This window comes from Zophobas morio, unplaced genomic scaffold (assembly GCF_036711695.1).
Source record: "Zophobas morio isolate AGI-343-1 ecotype UQ-CSIRO unplaced genomic scaffold, CSIRO_AGI_Zmor_V1 ptg000009l, whole genome shotgun sequence".
Classification (NCBI taxonomy): Eukaryota; Metazoa; Arthropoda; class Insecta; order Coleoptera; family Tenebrionidae; genus Zophobas; species Zophobas morio.
In genome coordinates, this window is record NW_026972114.1 from 8,753,309 (window position 1) to 8,771,906 (window position 18,598).

Consider the following 18,598-nt stretch of genomic DNA (forward strand, 5'->3'; position numbering starts at 1 on the left):
ACTCGTGGGTCTTAGCGAACATTGGCTCAAACCCAATGAATCAGAAGCATTGCAATTTAAAAATTATGCGGTCAAGCCGCACTCCTCACACGGGAGTTCAATAATCTTGTGTCAGAAACCATTTCATTGTTTTTCTTTGGACTACATTAAATTGTTATCATTAGAACGACATTGTGAAATCTCAGCAATAACTTTGAATAAAATAAATCTAGTAGTCATTAATATTTATAGACCTCCCTCGGGAAATTTTGATTTATTTTTAGAAATTTTAACAGAATTGTTTACCAACACCAACAGTTTAACCAAGAATATTATCCTTGCGGGTGACTTCAATGTTATATGTAATACTGATAATCTGCTGAAGAGTAGACTTTGCGATTTCATGCACTGTTTTGGCCTCAGACCAATAGTTGATTTTCCAACTAGGTATCCAAACCGTATTGACAATGTTTATACCAACATTGATAGCGACTTTTACGCAGTGAATAAGGCGGAATTTCTGTTTACTGATCATTCTGGTATCAAATTAAATCTCACTATTCCACATATCAAAACCGAACAAGTGGTGCATCAGTCCTTTAGACCAATAACTAGCATAGGAAAATTCCGGCTTTTTGATATGGTCGAGCAAATAGATTGGACATTTATTGATGATCCAACCACAAGCTGTAATGCAAAATTCGCTAAATTTGTTGATTTATTATCACACCTTGCTAATCTTGCTTTTCCGGTAAAAATCTTTAAATTAAAACAATCACGTGACATTAAAATTGAATGGTGTGACGATGAACTGAGAGCTATGCGTGAGTATCTACTAAATCTATCTAGCACACACAATATTTTACAAACTGACGAAACTAGAAAAGCAAGAAATCGCTACCGCAAAGTTTATCTCGAGAAAATAAAGTTAACTCGAAATAACTAGAACAAAAAATTCATTAATACTGCTAAAAACAAATGTAAAGCTATGTGGACAGTAATAAACGAATCTCGCAATAATCTTGGCTCGAACAATAGTGATAGCAAGCAAGCCTGTGATATATCTAGTGATAATTTTAATGATTACTATACAATTAATATCCGATAATTCCAAATTTATGTCTTTGTATTCTACTAATGCTTTTGAATTCACTGAAGTATCAATGGTGCAGGTCAGAGACGTAATAAACGATTTAAAGAACTCGAACTGCAAATATGTACTCGTAGATAATCTAAACGTCAATCTTATTAAGACTATTAGAGATCTCATCATCTCTCCGCTCACTAAACTTGTCAATCTGTGTATCAAAGCTTCCGTCTTTCCTGGCTGTCTAAAAGTTGCCTTTGTTATTCCTATTCACAAAAAGGGAATGTTAATGATCCGAACAACTACAGGCCCATGTCCATCCTGCCAGTCTTTTCGAAAATACTGGAGAAACTTTTATACAAACAGATAGGAAATTTTTTTGAAAATAATCAACTGTTTGCTGACTCTCAGTCTGGTTTTCGTAAAGGACGAAGCACTACTGACGCTGCACTATCTCTAACAAACACAATATTGCAGTGCTTTGAGAAACATGAATTTGGAGTCATCAGGTTTCTTGATCTGACCAGAGCTTTTGACTGTGTCTCCCACGACATCTTGTTGAAAAAATTACATATTTATAATATCAGTCTCCATAGCTGCAGCCTACTTTCTTGTTTCCTCTCCGGACGGCTTCAGTTAGTTGAAGAAGGTGATTCAATTTCCGGACTCCTTCCAATAAAAATTGGAGTGTCCCAAAGATCTGTTCTTGGGCCACTCCTGTTTTTAATATTTATAAATGACTTTCCTTTATATTTACAGGAGAATAGTATATTATTTGCCGATGATACGACTATAGTGAGCACTGGTACTAACGTCAATAACGTAATTCATAGACATAAAGAGACACAGTCAAAAGCAGAAGCTTGGTTTGCAGCTAATAGATTGCTTCTAAATAAAGCCAAAACGGTTGAAATGTTATTCTCATTGAAAGAGCATGATTTGCACGACGATTTTTACACAACTGCTAAATTTCTAGGGCTCTATATCGATAACCATCTTCAATGGAACTGGCATGAAGAAATGTCCGCCAAAACTATTTGTAAAAATATACTTCTACTGAGAAACCTCAGGAGCAAAGTTCCTACCGATTTCTTAAAAAATGCCTACTTTGCTCTCTGTCAGAGTCATTTTACTTACGAGCTAATAGTTTGGGGTCATTCTCGAATAAGGCATAGATTTTTCAATCTACAGCGTAAGGCAGTTAGGATTATTGCGGGACTTTGTTACAGAGAAGTTTCCAGAGACAAATTTATTGAACTTAAAATTCTTACTCTTACCTCACTATATATATTTCATTGTCTTATGGCATAAAGTTCTTCAACAAGTTGTCCCATGACGTGCAAACTCTGTCCATGCGTAAATTCAAAATTACATTGAAACAATATTTGCTCTCAAAGGCTTTCTACACCTTTGAGGAGTTTCTAAATGATGTGTTGTAGTTTTCAATCTAAATGTATTCAATCTTGTATCTTGACTTATGCAAAAACCGGTTAAGTTTTTATGCACTAATAAACTTATTATTGTTATTATTATTATTATTTTTAAAGAAGTCGCAAGGAGAGATATCACGGGATCTTCGAGGGAATTCATGCTCAGCACCAAGGCTAGTTAACTGATCTTGAAATCTGGGTTGTAGCATATTCATTGTGCCAGCCGGTGTATGGACTCTAGCTCCAGACTGCTGAAAATATCTAAAATCCCGTTCATCTTCGTCAAGCGCATGAATAAATGGGGTTTCATTCATTTCAAAGAACGATCTAGCGAACATCTAAAGGTGTTGTAATCAACAACACCGGGAAACTCAATTTTGAAATTCGTTCCAGCAATCGGCTAAAACGTACTGCCACTGACCTTCAATTTTTCGCCCATTGCGAAAATAAGATCCCATCATGAAAATCCTCTATTCGGAAGTAAAAACCATTGTGTGTTAATTGCAATGACGCTAATGAAATAAGTTATTGTCAGTTAAAATAATGTAATCAAACTACGCCCTACGTTCACATTTCCAAAGCCAACTTGACGTCATTTTTACTTGAACGCTCCATACAACCTTCATTATAATTAAGTTCAGTGACATCTTTATCAATTGAAGTGATGGCAGTTTTAATAAGTGCGTTATCATGAGGTTTGCGCTGATTAGGCTCATTTTCAGATTTAGATACTTTAAAACGACCCTGGAAGTACTGGTTTCAGATAACACGATATCAAACTTGACCTCCCCTAGATTTTTAGATAATCTTTTGTATTATAGATTTTAATTGTGGAGGCAGTTAATATCTTGCTGCCTATTCTTAACACTTTGACACGATTCTTCACTGTTTCCTACGTGGCCAATAATCCAGATGTACGTGATATTATGAACATCCAACTTCTGCTACGACCAAGAAATGATGTTAAATAACGTGGTTTACACTTCAAGACCTAAAAAATTACATGCATCTTTGTCCAATTTTTGAGCTGTGTAACCTTTTCCTTTTCCTTCCCTCTTAAATGCTTCTACTTATACAAACTTTCATACTTTATACTTGTAGTTGTCTGTACTAAATATTCCTCGTTCCATCAATTCTCTTTACAACATCCAATTTTGAAGTAAGTATATTGTTTGCCAAAACTGTACTCTACAGTGAAGAGGAAAAAACTTCCGCTCTTAAGTAGCCAATTTACACATAAATTCTAAGACTACCACGTCATTATTACGACGAAATTATCACTTTTTATCTTTGCAATCTTATAAACCAATCCATGATATAATTGTTTTTCAATGGTCCACTACAGACTTAAATTGAATTGATTTCTCTATATCATTAAATTTCATTGCCGGAATTCCCAAAAATCGACGAAGCAGGTGCTCTAATGAGAAAGGTTACTGACACTAAATTATCACGCGTCTATGATTCAAATCATTACTTTCATCGCTATTTTCTTCAGATTATTCATTCCTTTGTTAATATTCTTAAAATTCCGTACGATTCAGCGGTCAGTACACCAATAAAATAATCCATTACTGTTTACACAAAAACACGTCTCGACGCATTTTTTCGTGCTCCTTCATTATCATTTGTAAAGCTATAGAAACGATAATAGTGCTAGCCTGACTTCCCATCATTTAATTACATATTTAAATAGTTGTTTAGTCCAATTGTGCATATTAATTGTGTGCATTTGATGTTATTTAGTGATGACTGCTTCAACACCAGAGATAATTACTATCGGACGCGGGTTGTTAATTGAAGTTGAATTTACAAAAAACAATCTGAAATCAGTTTTAAGAAAACTGGCGACCTCTTCAATGGGTCCGCTCTTTTTTTATCGTCTCACCATCTTGGGAATTGGTTTTCTTTGGTTAATTATCAGAGTTAATTAAAATTAAAATCTAATTAGCCCGTCACTATCTACTCATCATTAGGGTTAGTTTGACATAAATACGTCGACCTTTTGTGTAATTTATATCAATTATTGAGCACCGTTCTATTTGACTGTAGGTTTTAAAATACACTTCGATTCCTAAACTAAGCAGTACGAATGTTGCTCAAAAAATGATCAAATTTTTTTGGTAAATGTTTGAATCCTTGAAATATATTATGGAACTCTGGAGTGGCTTGCCTTATTGTCCTAATTTCAAACCAACCTAACAAAGAACTGTTGGAACCGAGGCGATGTAGGGCTTTAAATTTTTTCTTTCAATCTATTGTCGATTCCATATTGTCTTGGTGCACATTACATTAAGTGGCATTTGTTGAAAACGGGAAACGCTTTTTATCTTTCTGTTAATGCAAGTAGCAGCTTACGTGTAAGTGAAATATTCCATATTCTTTGTTTCATTTGGTCATATATATTAGTTGGGCATTTTCATTGTCGTTCGAGCAATGTGCCGTGTCAATGTGTGAGTGTCTCGGTCTACGTAAATATTAATTACGACCGATCAAAAACATTGTCGGCGATCCGCTATATTTGAATGCGCAAAATAAACGAATGTAACGATAATAAACGGATATGCCATTTTTCAAGCGCATTGTCTGCATTTTCCGTCCGTTCGTAGGTTTACTCATTACGACGGACCCCTTTTAAGCCCATATTGATTATTCTGTCTGTTGTATTTAATTAGAACAGAATTAGACGCTATTTGTCCAGCTGTAATTTACAATTGCGTTATCCTTGCCAATCATGTATAATTTACAATCTGGACCTTGCCGGGGATGATTAAACATTTAGCAGCTCAGAATTAATTAGTTCGTCAGATATTTGGTTTCGATTGGTTCTAAAATATTTCGCGAGAACGAAACTCCTCAAAGTTGTTCCCTTGCATCTCGGTCAATTTATGCACTTCTTGGGAAGAGTCCGCGCGACGAAACACTCCACATAAGTCGTCTATTGATTAAACTGTCCGCTGCTCTAAATTGGAACAGAATTAGACGTCATTTGTAGCCGAGTACAATTTGCAATCACGTGATTCTCAATCATCTTTATCCGTCAGCGTGTATGCATAATCTCTAGATCAACAGACGCGTAAATAATGCTAATACACGGCGAGAGGGCCAGCAAAATATATTCTACATAATACAGGAGTGAGCTGTTTGAAAAGGGAAACCGTTCCACCAACCCCTCGAGTAAGTCCCACAAACTTGCCTCTTACAAATAAATGGTAACCTCCAGCAATAACGTTAATAATAAATGGAAGCTGGTCGGTACACCCATAGCGGGCTCTAGCGTTATGGCTAAATCCTAGACCAGAATTGCTGGCTGCCAGAATTTGATTTCCCACCCGCTATTTTACGCTGGTCGAACAATCTTAATTTTTTGCCAAAACTGAAATTTGCTCTTTATCTGATAAGGCCAGAGTGCAATTATTAATTGCACAGCGGTCAAAAATAAATTTAATCCCTCAGGGACCCCAGTAAAGTGCGACCACGACATGTTTATATTAATTTTATCGCGTAATAATGCTAATATTTATCTGCACAATAATACAGATGATTATACGGTACAAACTGTTTGTTTTATTTTTACATTTTAATTAATTGAATCAGTTGGAATAAAATTTATTTCGTTTGTCCCCGCGCAAGCCCCCATCATACCCAATACATATGCTGGGATAAAATTTTGAAAGATTTGTGACCATCTTGTAACCTTGTAAGAAATGTTAGGAATCTAGACAGAATTTGTGTCTTAATTTGTAAAACGACATATTACTGACCCCCAGTCGAAGCTTGACGGTCGCCAAACATCGAACAGAGTCGTAGTACTCTATATGTTTGTAGGGCTTCTACACAGTGGTATGTAGTACTTTAGTTCTTTCTCTAGACAAGCAATGGTTGCCAGCAAAACTCTCATTAGGGGAAAGAAGAACCAATTGATCTTTTTGAGAGTACATTTAAAATAAATATACTTAAATACCAGGTGTTTTATACACTTAGGACTACAATTTACAATTATTATTTTCAAATAACCATGGTGTTCCATTTAAAAAATACACACTGAAGTTTTATTTCTTTAAATAGAGTAGTATAATTTTATTTACGAAAAAACGAAAAAAAGTATAGTTACTTTGTCTTGAGCAACGGCAAGAATGCTTGACACAATCATGCAGTGTACATACTTCAAAAATTTTTTTAAGATTGGAAATTAAACAAACATATTGAAAAATCTCTAAGATTCAGACTCACCGTGAATCGAGATTCACGTTATTTAACAGTAAAAAACAGCATTTAAGGGGCACGTGTTGGTATTTAAGGAAGAAGAAACACCGTGAGTGGTGTGGGTTTAATTTTTCGGTCGTGCATTTTGTTATTTTGGTCTGAATGTCAGCTAATTTGGCGTGCAGGTCCGTTGTGTTGGAGCTCTTTGAAATTGAAAATTGTACATTTTCTGTCCACTTTTGTCATTTAATACAAAGCCATGTAGTGTAAAATATGTAAATTAGGTATATCAAAATCCCGAAATCCCGAACTATAAGGTAAACAAGCGTGAACACGTGGAATGCGTTATTTGCATCACGGCGCGAGTGATTTTACAGTAGATTCTATACATTGTTTGATAAAATGGCTCATTGACACTCTAATAAATTAATTGACCAATGTGCATTATGTTTTAACTTAAAATTAATGCATTTCATTGCAAGCTGTTTCAATCGGATGTCGATTGAATCACGTGGCACGATTTTCCTTTCAATTATTATAATAAACACATCACACAACACGGAATTACACACTGTCGAAACCCTTGCACAACGTTCGGTTTTAATGAATTATAATTATTGTTGTACGAGATAAATCGTTTTGACACTTATAACGGTTTACCTTATTTAGATGCCAATTATGGATTGAAAAAAAAACTAATGGGGAAAGCTACCGTCATCACTAGATACAACACAAACTTACAGAAAAACGGGACGTTTTTCAATTAACTTTTAATTTTTTAATTTTCTTCTCTCATCTTCCTTCCATAATGAAATTCTGCCTAACTTTAATCCATATTCGTCAGCCTACAATTGATAAATTTATACATTCCTTAAAGTATAATTGTATAAAAATCAAAAAATGACATTTTACAAAATACTATTAAAAATCAAGACAGTTCAAGATAATTTAGAATTTTTATAAATAGTGTCATTTGCGTAGAACTAAACTTGACAGAGAAATATCGGGTGTGTATACTTTGACCAGAACTCTTGTGCGGAGTCTGCCTCAGGCGTCTATTGACTTCCACTAATTTTTTAACTCCTGATAAAAATAAGTGGAAGTCAATAGACGCCTGAGGCAGACCTCGCTCAACAGTTCTGGTCAAAGTATATCATAATTTGAAATCAGATTCATTTTCACCTACGGCTGGAGTACCCCAAAAGTCCACCTAGGGCCTCTTTTGTTCCTCTTATTTGTCAATGATGTCGTAAATGTTTTGTCCTGCGAAAAGCTACTATTTGCAGATGATTTACAGTTATTTTTTAGAAATAACTTGCATCGAGGATTCCGATAGTCTTCAAAGTGATTTGAATTATCTGGCTGAATGGAGCGAAGCCAATCGTTTAAGCTTAAATAAGCAAAAGTGCTATACTCTTGAAAGCCAGCAAATGTTGGGCATTGCTATGATATAGGAGGAGATGATCTATCTACAATGGAGTCATATCGTGACCTAGGTGTGACCTTTGTTTGTAAACTCTACTTCATAGACCCCATAACAAGAGCTTTTAAAACTTTTGGCCTCATCTAGAGAAATTGTCAAGAGTTCAGGAGTGTTAACGCATTATGAACTGTGTATTACTCATTAGTAAGGTCCAAATTAGACTACGCATCCCTTATTTGGTTTCCAATTTATGAAATCCATGTGTCAAAAGTCGAAGCGATTCAGACAAAATTCCTAACGTTTTTATCGTTTGCATGCGATGGCATATATCCCCTGAGAGGTTCTGAACACAAGTTATTACTTTTTCGATTTAATTATGGCTTACTAAGCACTAGAGGCTCCCCTTTTGCACGAAAATTCTTATGTAACATTCTATAAATAGTCTGCGACTTTTTGCTAAATAAGGTTCAATTTCTAGGACCTAGAAACCTAGACTAAACTCGAGGAACAGTTCAATTTGTTATTGCCCAGCAAACAGGACCCAGATATATAAGGTGATCCTCTAGGAACCTAATATGTAATCACTTGAATGTAATAGAAGTCAGGCACAAAACAGAAATAGCTGCTCAAATTTTAGAAACAAATATAGGTATTCTCGGGCCATTTGTTCTTATCTATTTTCTCAATTATATAATAATATTTGGTAGATAACTATTATGAGCACATGCTTCAAGTATTTATATGGCTGTTTATTCGAATTTTAGTTTTTTCCTTTTATAATTTTGTTAATTTTTCTTTAATTGGGTGTTGTATCCTGTTGGAAAATAAATGTATTTATTGTAATTATATTATTGCTACTATGTGTAATATTATTCCCAGCTTGCTCAACTTTATTATCTAAATGAAAAGGATCCAAATATCCAAAAAACTATAATTTACTGACTATATCTCGAGGTATACTGATAGTACTAACAACTATAAAATCTCTTCTATCTTCTTCTTCAGTATCAGATACATCATTTTCTTGTTTTATTACACATTTTGAAAATTCTTTTAAATCGTGAACTCATTTACGACTAAAATAGACAACAATACCATGTCAGCCGTAATTCAAAATACATATCAATAACACGAGTCGCTTACTCTCAGATATAGCAAAATCTTGTCTTAAATTATGATAACGAAGAATAAAGTATTGATCTTCTGAAAAGTAGTACTGGCATCAATTATCCACACTACTTTAACTGAACAAAATTTTCATTTATTAATCAACTTATGCAACGTATGCACAGTTGCCACTGATTCCATTAGCAATACTGCAAATTTCGGTGGTATTGTTGGGCCCTAATTCGAATTCCCAGTTACGTAGTATTGATTTGGCGGGAAAAACTGTTTAACGAAATTTTAATAGTGAACTTGTCTTATTAAGACTGCTGCGAATAATTACTACTTCGAAAACTTCAAAAATTTAGGTTGTATTGCTTGCGATCATCGCTCTACTCTTTCTTTCGCTACGCGTAAAATCGCAATTTTTCTATTATAATCCATTCCGTTCTCAAGTCTTTGGATTAATCCTCTTGTCAATCAATCAATTTTATCAATCTCTTGTCTGTATACTTGAGCGTGTGCTAAAATATCTTGTTTATGATTTATGATGCAATTGGGTCTCTAATTGTCGCATACGTTTCCCGTCGTTCGGTTCGATAGCGAAATAACAAGTCTTCAAGACACGCAAAAGACGTCGCACCATCAAAAAACCGCCACCCCTCCTCTTACTATGCGTCTATTTCGCACTTCTCTCTATATTAAACTCCCCCCTCCTCCCACCTCGCTAGGAATCGGACTTTGCAACCCTCTCTGTATGATTGAAGCCGTGCACGCGCTGCCCTGTCCGAATGTGCTCTCAACCCTTCGGAGCGAGGGCGGCAGACGCGAGGCAGGCCAGGGATGGGGCACATTAATATTGCGAAATGAAGCTCATTTGCATTTAAATAAGGTACTCGGCGTGAGGGGGGTGCGGCAAGAGGGGCACTAATTACACTAACTACACAAAGAGCTCTCGCCTCGCCGGCCGCTGTCCGATCCCTCCGTCGCCCCCGCCCTCCCTCTGCCCTTATTATGCCGGGGACGGCGACTATTCCCTGCTTGCTTGATTATCATTATACTAGAATAGATTATACTCGGACGAATATATTACGGCGGTTCGAGTTCGGAAAGGACCGCCGAACTTCGCCCTTTCATTACGGCCGCGAAAAATTCGAAGCTAACCCTTTGCTGCGGTTTTTTTCCAGCAGGAGAGCGACTGCGAGAGCAGCGTCGGGTCGCCAGAGCCGGCGTCGGGGGTGGAAGGCAGCACGGACCTGACGCTGGGCAAGGGGATCCATGGGCGGCTGGAGGAGGGCATGGGTGCCGAGTCCAAAATGTCGCCCAACGTGTCAGCAGCGGCCCATCTCAACGGAAGTAAGATTTTAAATTTTTGTTTCGTTTTTTGTGCTAATCGTGGGTGGTTTTCCAGTGGCTGGTTTAGTAACGCTGCAGAACCTCCAGAACTTGGCATCCTTACAACAGAGTCTTCCCCAAGTGGCCTCGCTGGCGGCCGGTTTGCAAAACATGGCCGGACTGACGGGCAGCCCCGTAGTGAACGCACCACTTAACCTCAGCGTCAGTGCTTCAGGTACTAATTCTGCATCCTTTATTATTGTTATGCAAATCTAACATTCCCTCCACCGTCCATCCAAGAATTTAATTACGTAATAACAATGGAAAATGAGACTCCTATTAATTAGCGTTATTCATATACGTAGTCCCATTGTGGTAGAGGTTACGTGATACGGCTCGAATTTATCGCTAATCGATTAATAATAATTTCGCAGTGGCCACCCCCAGGACAAGTCAGTCAGGAAGCACAGAAGCCACTTTAAACCCTTCGCAGACTACGGGGGCAGCGCTGCCGCCCCCACCAAATCCCCTTTTGTCTTCGCAACAACCGGCACCGATGCCTCAGTTTATCCTGGCCTCTGGACAACTCGTTCAAGGAATTCAAGGAGCTCAACTGCTCATACCCACGTCACAAGGTGACATTTGATGAGATTAGAATAAGAGTTCGACGGTTACTACCACTTGCCGGGTGCTCGGAATTGATTAAGCAAAGCAGTAAAGCAGTAGCGTCTAAAAGTAAAAAGTTGACGAAAAATAAAATAAACTATAGGATTTTACGTTATATTCCAGTTTCGACACAAACTTTAATGAGATTAAAAATCGTATAGTTTTACAAATATTTTGTTTTTCCACTTCCAACTTATTGTAACTAAAGCTTCTTTTACAGGTCTAGCAACTCAGACAATCTTGACAATTCCAGTAAATCATGTAAATAGTTCCGATCAAATGGTTAACTTAGCCTTAAATAATGGACAAGTGGTTACGACGTCTTTAGCGAATCTTCAGGCGATGGCTCAGACGAACCTTCTCAACAACACCACAACCACTGGTAACCTGCCAAAAACACTACATTGCTCCCATCACTGACTTTGATTTTCATTTTTTTAGTGCCGACGACAAACGGCAGTCTCGGCTCCAACCTCCTCAACCCAGGCTCTCTTGGTCACCTTCTGTCCAACGGGTCTCCTCAGCAACTGCTCCAAACGATGCCCCAGATGCTGAGCAACCCCCACACGACGAATCCCACCCCCTTACTCAACCCCTTAACGCAACCCCTTCTTTCGACAGCACCCACGTTGCTGACAACTCCCACGTCCCAGTCCACCCCTCCTCACAGGAACCCCATGATAACCAGCAACTACACCGACCCGAAATTGCACCACCAGCAGCCATTGTCCAGAAACTCGTCGCCGCCCAATGTTAGTCCCATGAACAGGCTGTCTACTAGCAACGGCGAGCTTACCATCACGACGTCGGCAGGACCTGTTCCTAGTCAGAATTTGAAGAGGTCGCCGTCGTCGCTTTCGCCAAATTGTACAGATAGTTCTACGGCGGATCTTCTAGTGGATTCTCCAAGTAAGTTGTGTTTTAATTTAATTTAACAAAATTCTCTGTCAACAAGACTCAAGTTTGGCAAATCCTTCCAGATGATGTTATATTATTGATCATATACATAAAACTTTGCAACCTGTTTAGTAATTTTTGATGATATAATTTGGGTAGCAATACTTACAACTACACCAACTTACTGTTAAGACTTCCTAGCGGAGAGCGTAAAGTACGAAAAATCAATCTGACAATTTGATTCAAACAGGTGTTGCGTAAATAATCGTAAATAACCTTTGTGTTTTGAGCGTCAGAAAAATTACTAAAACCAAGTTTTCAAGGTTAATTTAGCGACGACAGACAATCATTGTTCCTTGGGACGGTCTGTAAGTGTCATCTTCGACAGACAAAATTTACTATTCGTCGATACATCCGAATTACGCAACACATTCCCATTGAAGACATTGGGTAATTATCGTCAGCGAATGCAATAAAAATTTGTAGCCACGTAATTTATTTAATCATCAATTAATTAAGTTACGTAAAAAGCATTAATAATAATTAAAGAGCTATTTCGTTTCGTGATATAACAATATTCTGCAATTAATCATTTTATCATCTGCAGTTGTAATAATTAAGCCAATAGAGAGACACTAAAGCTGTTATTACCATAATAAAAGATCACAAACATAAATAACTCGATTGCTCAATTTGATAAACAATAAATTGTTATTATTGAAAGTATTTGTTCTGTGTGCGGCTTAGAAACTGAGCTAACGGAACCAAGTAATGAGTAAACAAGAAATTTATTTTGTTTGCGAATAAATAAAGCTGTAGATGTGAAAAGTGTGGCGCCCTCTGATGCAGAGGAACGGTGGTAGAGGAAAGCGCGGGATGTTGATAATGTAGTAGGTTAGTTTTGGCGGGAAGGATACTTCACTTGCATGTCGGTACAGATGCCGTAACTCTCTAAAAAAGACAGTGTTTCATTACTTCAGTTTTTTCATTATCATAAAAATATGGTATATTAATACACAGCATGCTGTTAAATGATGACTAAAAACAACCGTCTCGTTTTCTCGAGGAATTAACATCAGTAGGGACATATTTTCTAAAAATCAATTAATTAAAATAAAACTGAATATTTTTGTAATCAAAGAAAATAATTTGTAATTCTGTTTATATTTTCTAGACAATTAAAAAAGTATCGGATTAGGATGCTTCTTTCAAATAGCAGATATGTTGCGAGTAGAGCCGGATATTGGACCAATCTGGTTTTACCCAGGTGAAGTTCACGTAATCCAAAAGTTCTGGGTAAAGCTGAAATTAAATAAAAGTTTCTAGCTTTATCTGGGTAATCTGCAGACTACCCAATCCGGCTTGGGTAAAAGTAAATTTTGTTATGAAAAAAGAATATAATGAACGCATAATCATAACTTTCTGCTTTACCTAGGTAAATCCCAGGGTTTTATTGTATTCCCTGTTTTGCCCAAGGCTGCCTTGTAAATTACTTTTTACCCTATTGAACATAGGTTAATCATCGTTCCTAACTGCACACGTAACACTAGCTAATCGTCATTGATCATTATTGAAACTAAATAGATAATATTTTTCCATGGATAAATATACATAAATAAACATCTAAAACATCAAAACATTTAAAAAATAAAAATTTGGAAAAATATATGCTAATTTCTAGATTAAATTTCAACGTTTCAACTGAATATCCGTATGTCCTCAGATAAGTATAAGTATAAGTATAAGTTTATTTTAGCCAAAAGACAAAAAATACATTTTTGTATATGACACGTCAGAATTAACAAACAATAAACAAGTATATAAACTAACTACATTCATACATGTATATTAACATGATTATGGCAATTACAATAACATTTACAACAGAAAATCATCTACGCTGTAACATGCTTTTTCGAGTAATAAAGTTTTTACAGTCCTACAAAACTTCTTAACATTATTGATAGATTTAACATCATCCGGCAAAGCATTAAAAAGTTTAGGCCCAAGATAGTTGGGAGAGCGTCTATATAATTCCAAATTAGGTTTAGCTAAATAAATTCGAGTATTTCTAGTATTGTGTTCATGGATGTTTTTATTTAAGATAAATTTATTACGGTTTTGGAATGTGTAAACCAAAAGAGTTAGAATATAAACTGAGGGTAATGTTAGTATTTTTAATTTTTTAAAATGCGGTTTACAAGAACACGCAGAACCAATAGACACTATATTACGAATAATACGTTTTTGGGCTTTGAAAACTTCATTAGCCGCAGGCGAAGAACCCCATAGTGAAATGCCATAACTAAGGCGCGAATGTACATGCGCATAATAAAAATTTAGTAAGACGTGTAAGTCGACAATGTATTTTAACGTTCGTATTTGATAACATGCTATATTAATTTTTTTGATAACTTGTGTACAATGCATATTCCAATTCAAAACTTCTTCAATACATATTCCTAAAATTTTTGCGTTATTTACAGGTTCTAAGTGCTGGGTACCTATGTTAAGAGCTGTCTTGGCAACTTTTTTTTGAGCTGTGTGAAAATAAATACATTTAGTTTTATCATTTAATAAAAGACCATTGAAAGCAAACCATTTTGATATGTTTTCTAAAAAGATGGTGTTCTGCATGTTATCATTGGGCATTAGGATAGAAGTGTCATCAGCATATAAAACTAGAGTGCAGCCTGTATTATCGGCCAATAAAGGAAGGTCATTGATAAAAAGACTGAATAACACTGGCCCCAGGACTGACCCTTGAGGTACTCCACGAACCACTGGCTTTTTCGATGAAACGAATTTATGATTTCCCATATTAATACATTTCGAGATTTCCACGTATTGATACCTACTGGTAAGATACGAAGAAAACCACATGAGTACATTTACACGAATTCCGTATGATTCGAATTTAGACAATAGTATGGTATGATTTACGCAATCAAATGCTCTGCTGAGATCACAAAATATCCCAGTAGAGCATTTGCCATTATTAAGATAGGAAACTATTTTGTTGTAGTATGCATTTAACGCAGTGTTTGTTGAAAAGTTTACTCGGAAGCCATGTTGAGAAGTACTTAATATGTCGAAGGTATTGAGATATTTATTTAATCTATCTAATATGCAATATTCCAAAATTTTTGAGAAAACAGACGTCAAAGCAATAGGTCTGTAATTGTGTATATCTTTTTGTGCTCCTTTTTTATAGACGGGTATTACTTTCGAGGTTTTTAGTAAGTCAGGGAATACCCCTAGTTCAACGGATTTATTGATCAAGAAAGTGAGCGGTGCGACAATCGACGCTGCAACACTTTTAAAAACAGATAGTGGTACATCATCAGGACCACAGCTAGTTTTATTTTTTAACTTTTTATTAATAATGATAAGCAACTCCTCCTCAGTTATTGGTATAAACGCCATACTGGAGCATATATTTCTAATTGTTGGGTTAAAATTTTTAGGTTTATGAATATTATTTACGGAAGCTGTGACTGAATCAATAAAAAAATCATTAAAACTATTTGCTATCTGAGATGGGTTCTTCAAAAGCTCGTTATTGCTAAAAATTTCAATAGGTTTATATTTAGTTTTAGTTGTTTTTGTTATTTGCCCAATAACTTTCCAAACCATTTTTGATGAATCCATACTATTATTAATTAGGTTATTGTAATATGTTTTTTTAGTGACATTAATGAGATAATGGTGCTTGCGTTTTTCCGTGTTGTATAAAGGCTTCAATTCGGGATTTTGTCTACACAATTCAAAAAGTAATTTTAATCTATCACTCGACATACGAACTTCTTTTGTGATCCATGACTTATTAAGACAATCAGCTCTCCAAACTTTCTTAATTGGGAACAATGTGTTGAAATGATGCATAAACACATTAAGAAAAAATTCAAACTGTTTGTTAATATCTGTTAATTTATACATAAATTCCCATGATTCAGATTCTAACATTTTAGCAAAAGTGACAATTGAAGTATTAGGAAAACGCCTAACATAAGAAAAACAGTTTACAGGGTTTTTATGTAAATCAGCAGTAACACGAAGAACTGTAGTTTCGTGGTCGGAAACTGTGTTTAACTTGACCCAAACATCATTAACAATATTTGGATGCGCATAAATATGATCAATAAGAGTTTTGCTGTGACTAGTTACTCTAGTCGGCTTATCAGTCATTTGTACTAAGTTAAAGCATGACATAGTTGATAAAAGATCTTTTTTTTCTTTACTATTGATCAGTAGATCAATATTGAAGTCACCTACTATAACAAATTTGTTCTTCAAAGACCAATACTGGTTTAGGACGGATTCTAGTTTGTTTAAATAATCACTAAAACCCGGACCAGGACTTCTATAACAAGTTAAAATAATGTAATTGCAAAGTTTAACACCACAAATTTCAAATAACTTTTCACAACAGATCGATGATAGGTCGATGCATTGAGAGTCAGAGAACACACGATCGCTCACCCAGACTCCGACACCTCCTCTAGTCGTACTTGATCTACAGAAAGAGCTTACTAACCGGTAGCCTTGAAGATCGTAGCTGGCAGCAGATTCAATAGTACACCATGTTTCAGAGCAACAAAGGACGTCAACTTTATCTTCTAACAATTCTTCAAGAATCACGTCAAATTTCGCTTGAGATACACCTTGTATATTTAATGCCCATATGCAGAGCCACTTATTCGAATTGTTTCCTGTTACTGGGTCGTCGAAAAAAATTGAATCGTCGAACAGCAACACCTGCCGGCCAGAATTTATCAGAATATAACACATCTTGAAGATCATAATCTGCACCAATCTTGAAAGAACCATTATGTTCAGCGTCTCCAGTAATTTGTTCTACAACAAACTGATGACCACGACATTTACGTTGCAAGTAGTCGTTGATCTTGTCTACCTTTATGCCTGGTGCAACTCTGCTAACATGCAGCCACAACCGACGTTTCGCAGCTTTAAATTCGGATTTCTCGATTACATCATCCACGCCTTGCCCTAGGAAAAATTTCTTGTCTGTCGAAGTGTGGTGTTTCTGACCAGAATTTGTATTTATTGTTTTGTTATTTCGTTTCTTGCGGGTAGTAGGCAGCTTATCGGCAGTTTTTTCTCGGATTTCTTTAGTGACTTCGTTCTCAATATTGGAGATAACGGTGATATCACTGCTGGTACTATCGATGGAATTATTTAACGTTTCTGTTGCATGAGCAGAACCACAATCACACTTTTTTTCAACCAATAGACGGATCAGGTCTATGTTTGACTCTCTAAGAACGACCTAAGATTTCAAAAAGGAGACTTTTTTGTGAGTTTCGATCTTGTAATGACTTCGACTTGGTATTTAGAACAGAAACTGATGTGGTTTTATTAAAAATAATAATTATGATCACGTCTATCGATAGCATAACAATGAAAACAGTTAGCTAATTAGTGGAAAATTCAATTTCAAATTTGACCGGTGAGGCTATTTTTGACAGTAGTTATCATTGTCCCTTCTTAAATTCATTTTTTACATTTTGTGCACTGCCTTATACATAATATAAATGTCAAAAAAGCAGTTTTTGGCGAATTAAATAGTTTTACTTCAACCATTGTGGAAAGCATTTGAAGATTGCTTCTTTATTTCAGAAATCACATAACACAAAAATGCAAGTTTCCCGTTTACATACATGAGTATCGATTTACTTGTAAATTTTTTTTTGTGTATTCATTCCTTTCAAACAATAAACAACCCCATCTCAAAATATTAGCATAGATTAATATAGATGCGACATACAGGCTGATTTTGCAAAACCACCGTTATTGACATTGGAGTCCTCAATCGCCAAAGACAAGCGCCAAATTTAAATAGTCGATCATAATAAAAAAACTTGTTTCACTACAACTCGTCGCCTGAGAACTTGTTTGATCTACAGACCAGAGCGCGCTCAGGCCAATGTCGACTCTAAGCGTTCAGAAACGATTTAGTTGGTTTGGATTATAATTTCTGGGGGAATTAGTTGTTTGGTCGGTTTTTATTACGACTAAGTGAATATTTTTGGTACATATTTAGATGATTTTATATATTTTGTTTAACTAAGAATTAATTCTTTATTTGTGTTTTATACTAGCAAAACGTCTTAAACTAAGAATATTGTTGAAATCGTAATAACCCAATGGATTTTTTTCGGGAAAATGTTTTGGAAACACGGTGTTCTATTTTGTATGAATTTTTAAATCTTTTTAGTGACAATTTTTGTGTTTGTTTTCGATACACTGTATGAAATTAACAGTGGGAAAAAAAATTAAAATAATGGAAAATTCGAAAAATCAAGAAATCTAATAGCCGAAAAATCGAAACCTTAAAAAATCGTAAAACCGAAACATTGAAAAATCGAAATATCGAAGAACTGAAAATCAGAAAAACGAAAAAATGTAAAATTCAAAAATCTAATATTTAAAAACCGTATAACGAAAAAT

At 35.7% G+C, this 18,598-nt stretch overlaps 1 protein-coding gene across 10 annotated transcripts in view; it reads left to right on the forward strand.

Moving 5' to 3' along the window:
• Pdm3 (pou domain motif 3) overlaps nucleotides 1–18,598 on the forward strand; it is a 227,818-nt gene that overhangs the window by 204,523 nt on the left and 4,697 nt on the right. For 7 of the 10 annotated variants that reach the window (XM_064051515.1, XM_064051516.1, XM_064051517.1 and 4 more), the window contains 5 exons: nucleotides 10,417–10,585; nucleotides 10,641–10,799; nucleotides 10,999–11,199; nucleotides 11,451–11,612; nucleotides 11,672–12,139. In XM_064051515.1, coding sequence (XP_063907585.1) covers nucleotides 10,417–10,585; nucleotides 10,641–10,799; nucleotides 10,999–11,199; nucleotides 11,451–11,612; nucleotides 11,672–12,139 — 1,159 coding nt within the window. The remainder of the gene's footprint in view (nucleotides 1–10,416; nucleotides 10,586–10,640; nucleotides 10,800–10,998; nucleotides 11,200–11,450; nucleotides 11,613–11,671; nucleotides 12,140–18,598) is intronic. The other 3 variants (XM_064051513.1, XM_064051520.1, XM_064051521.1) reach the window with 1 other exon arrangement.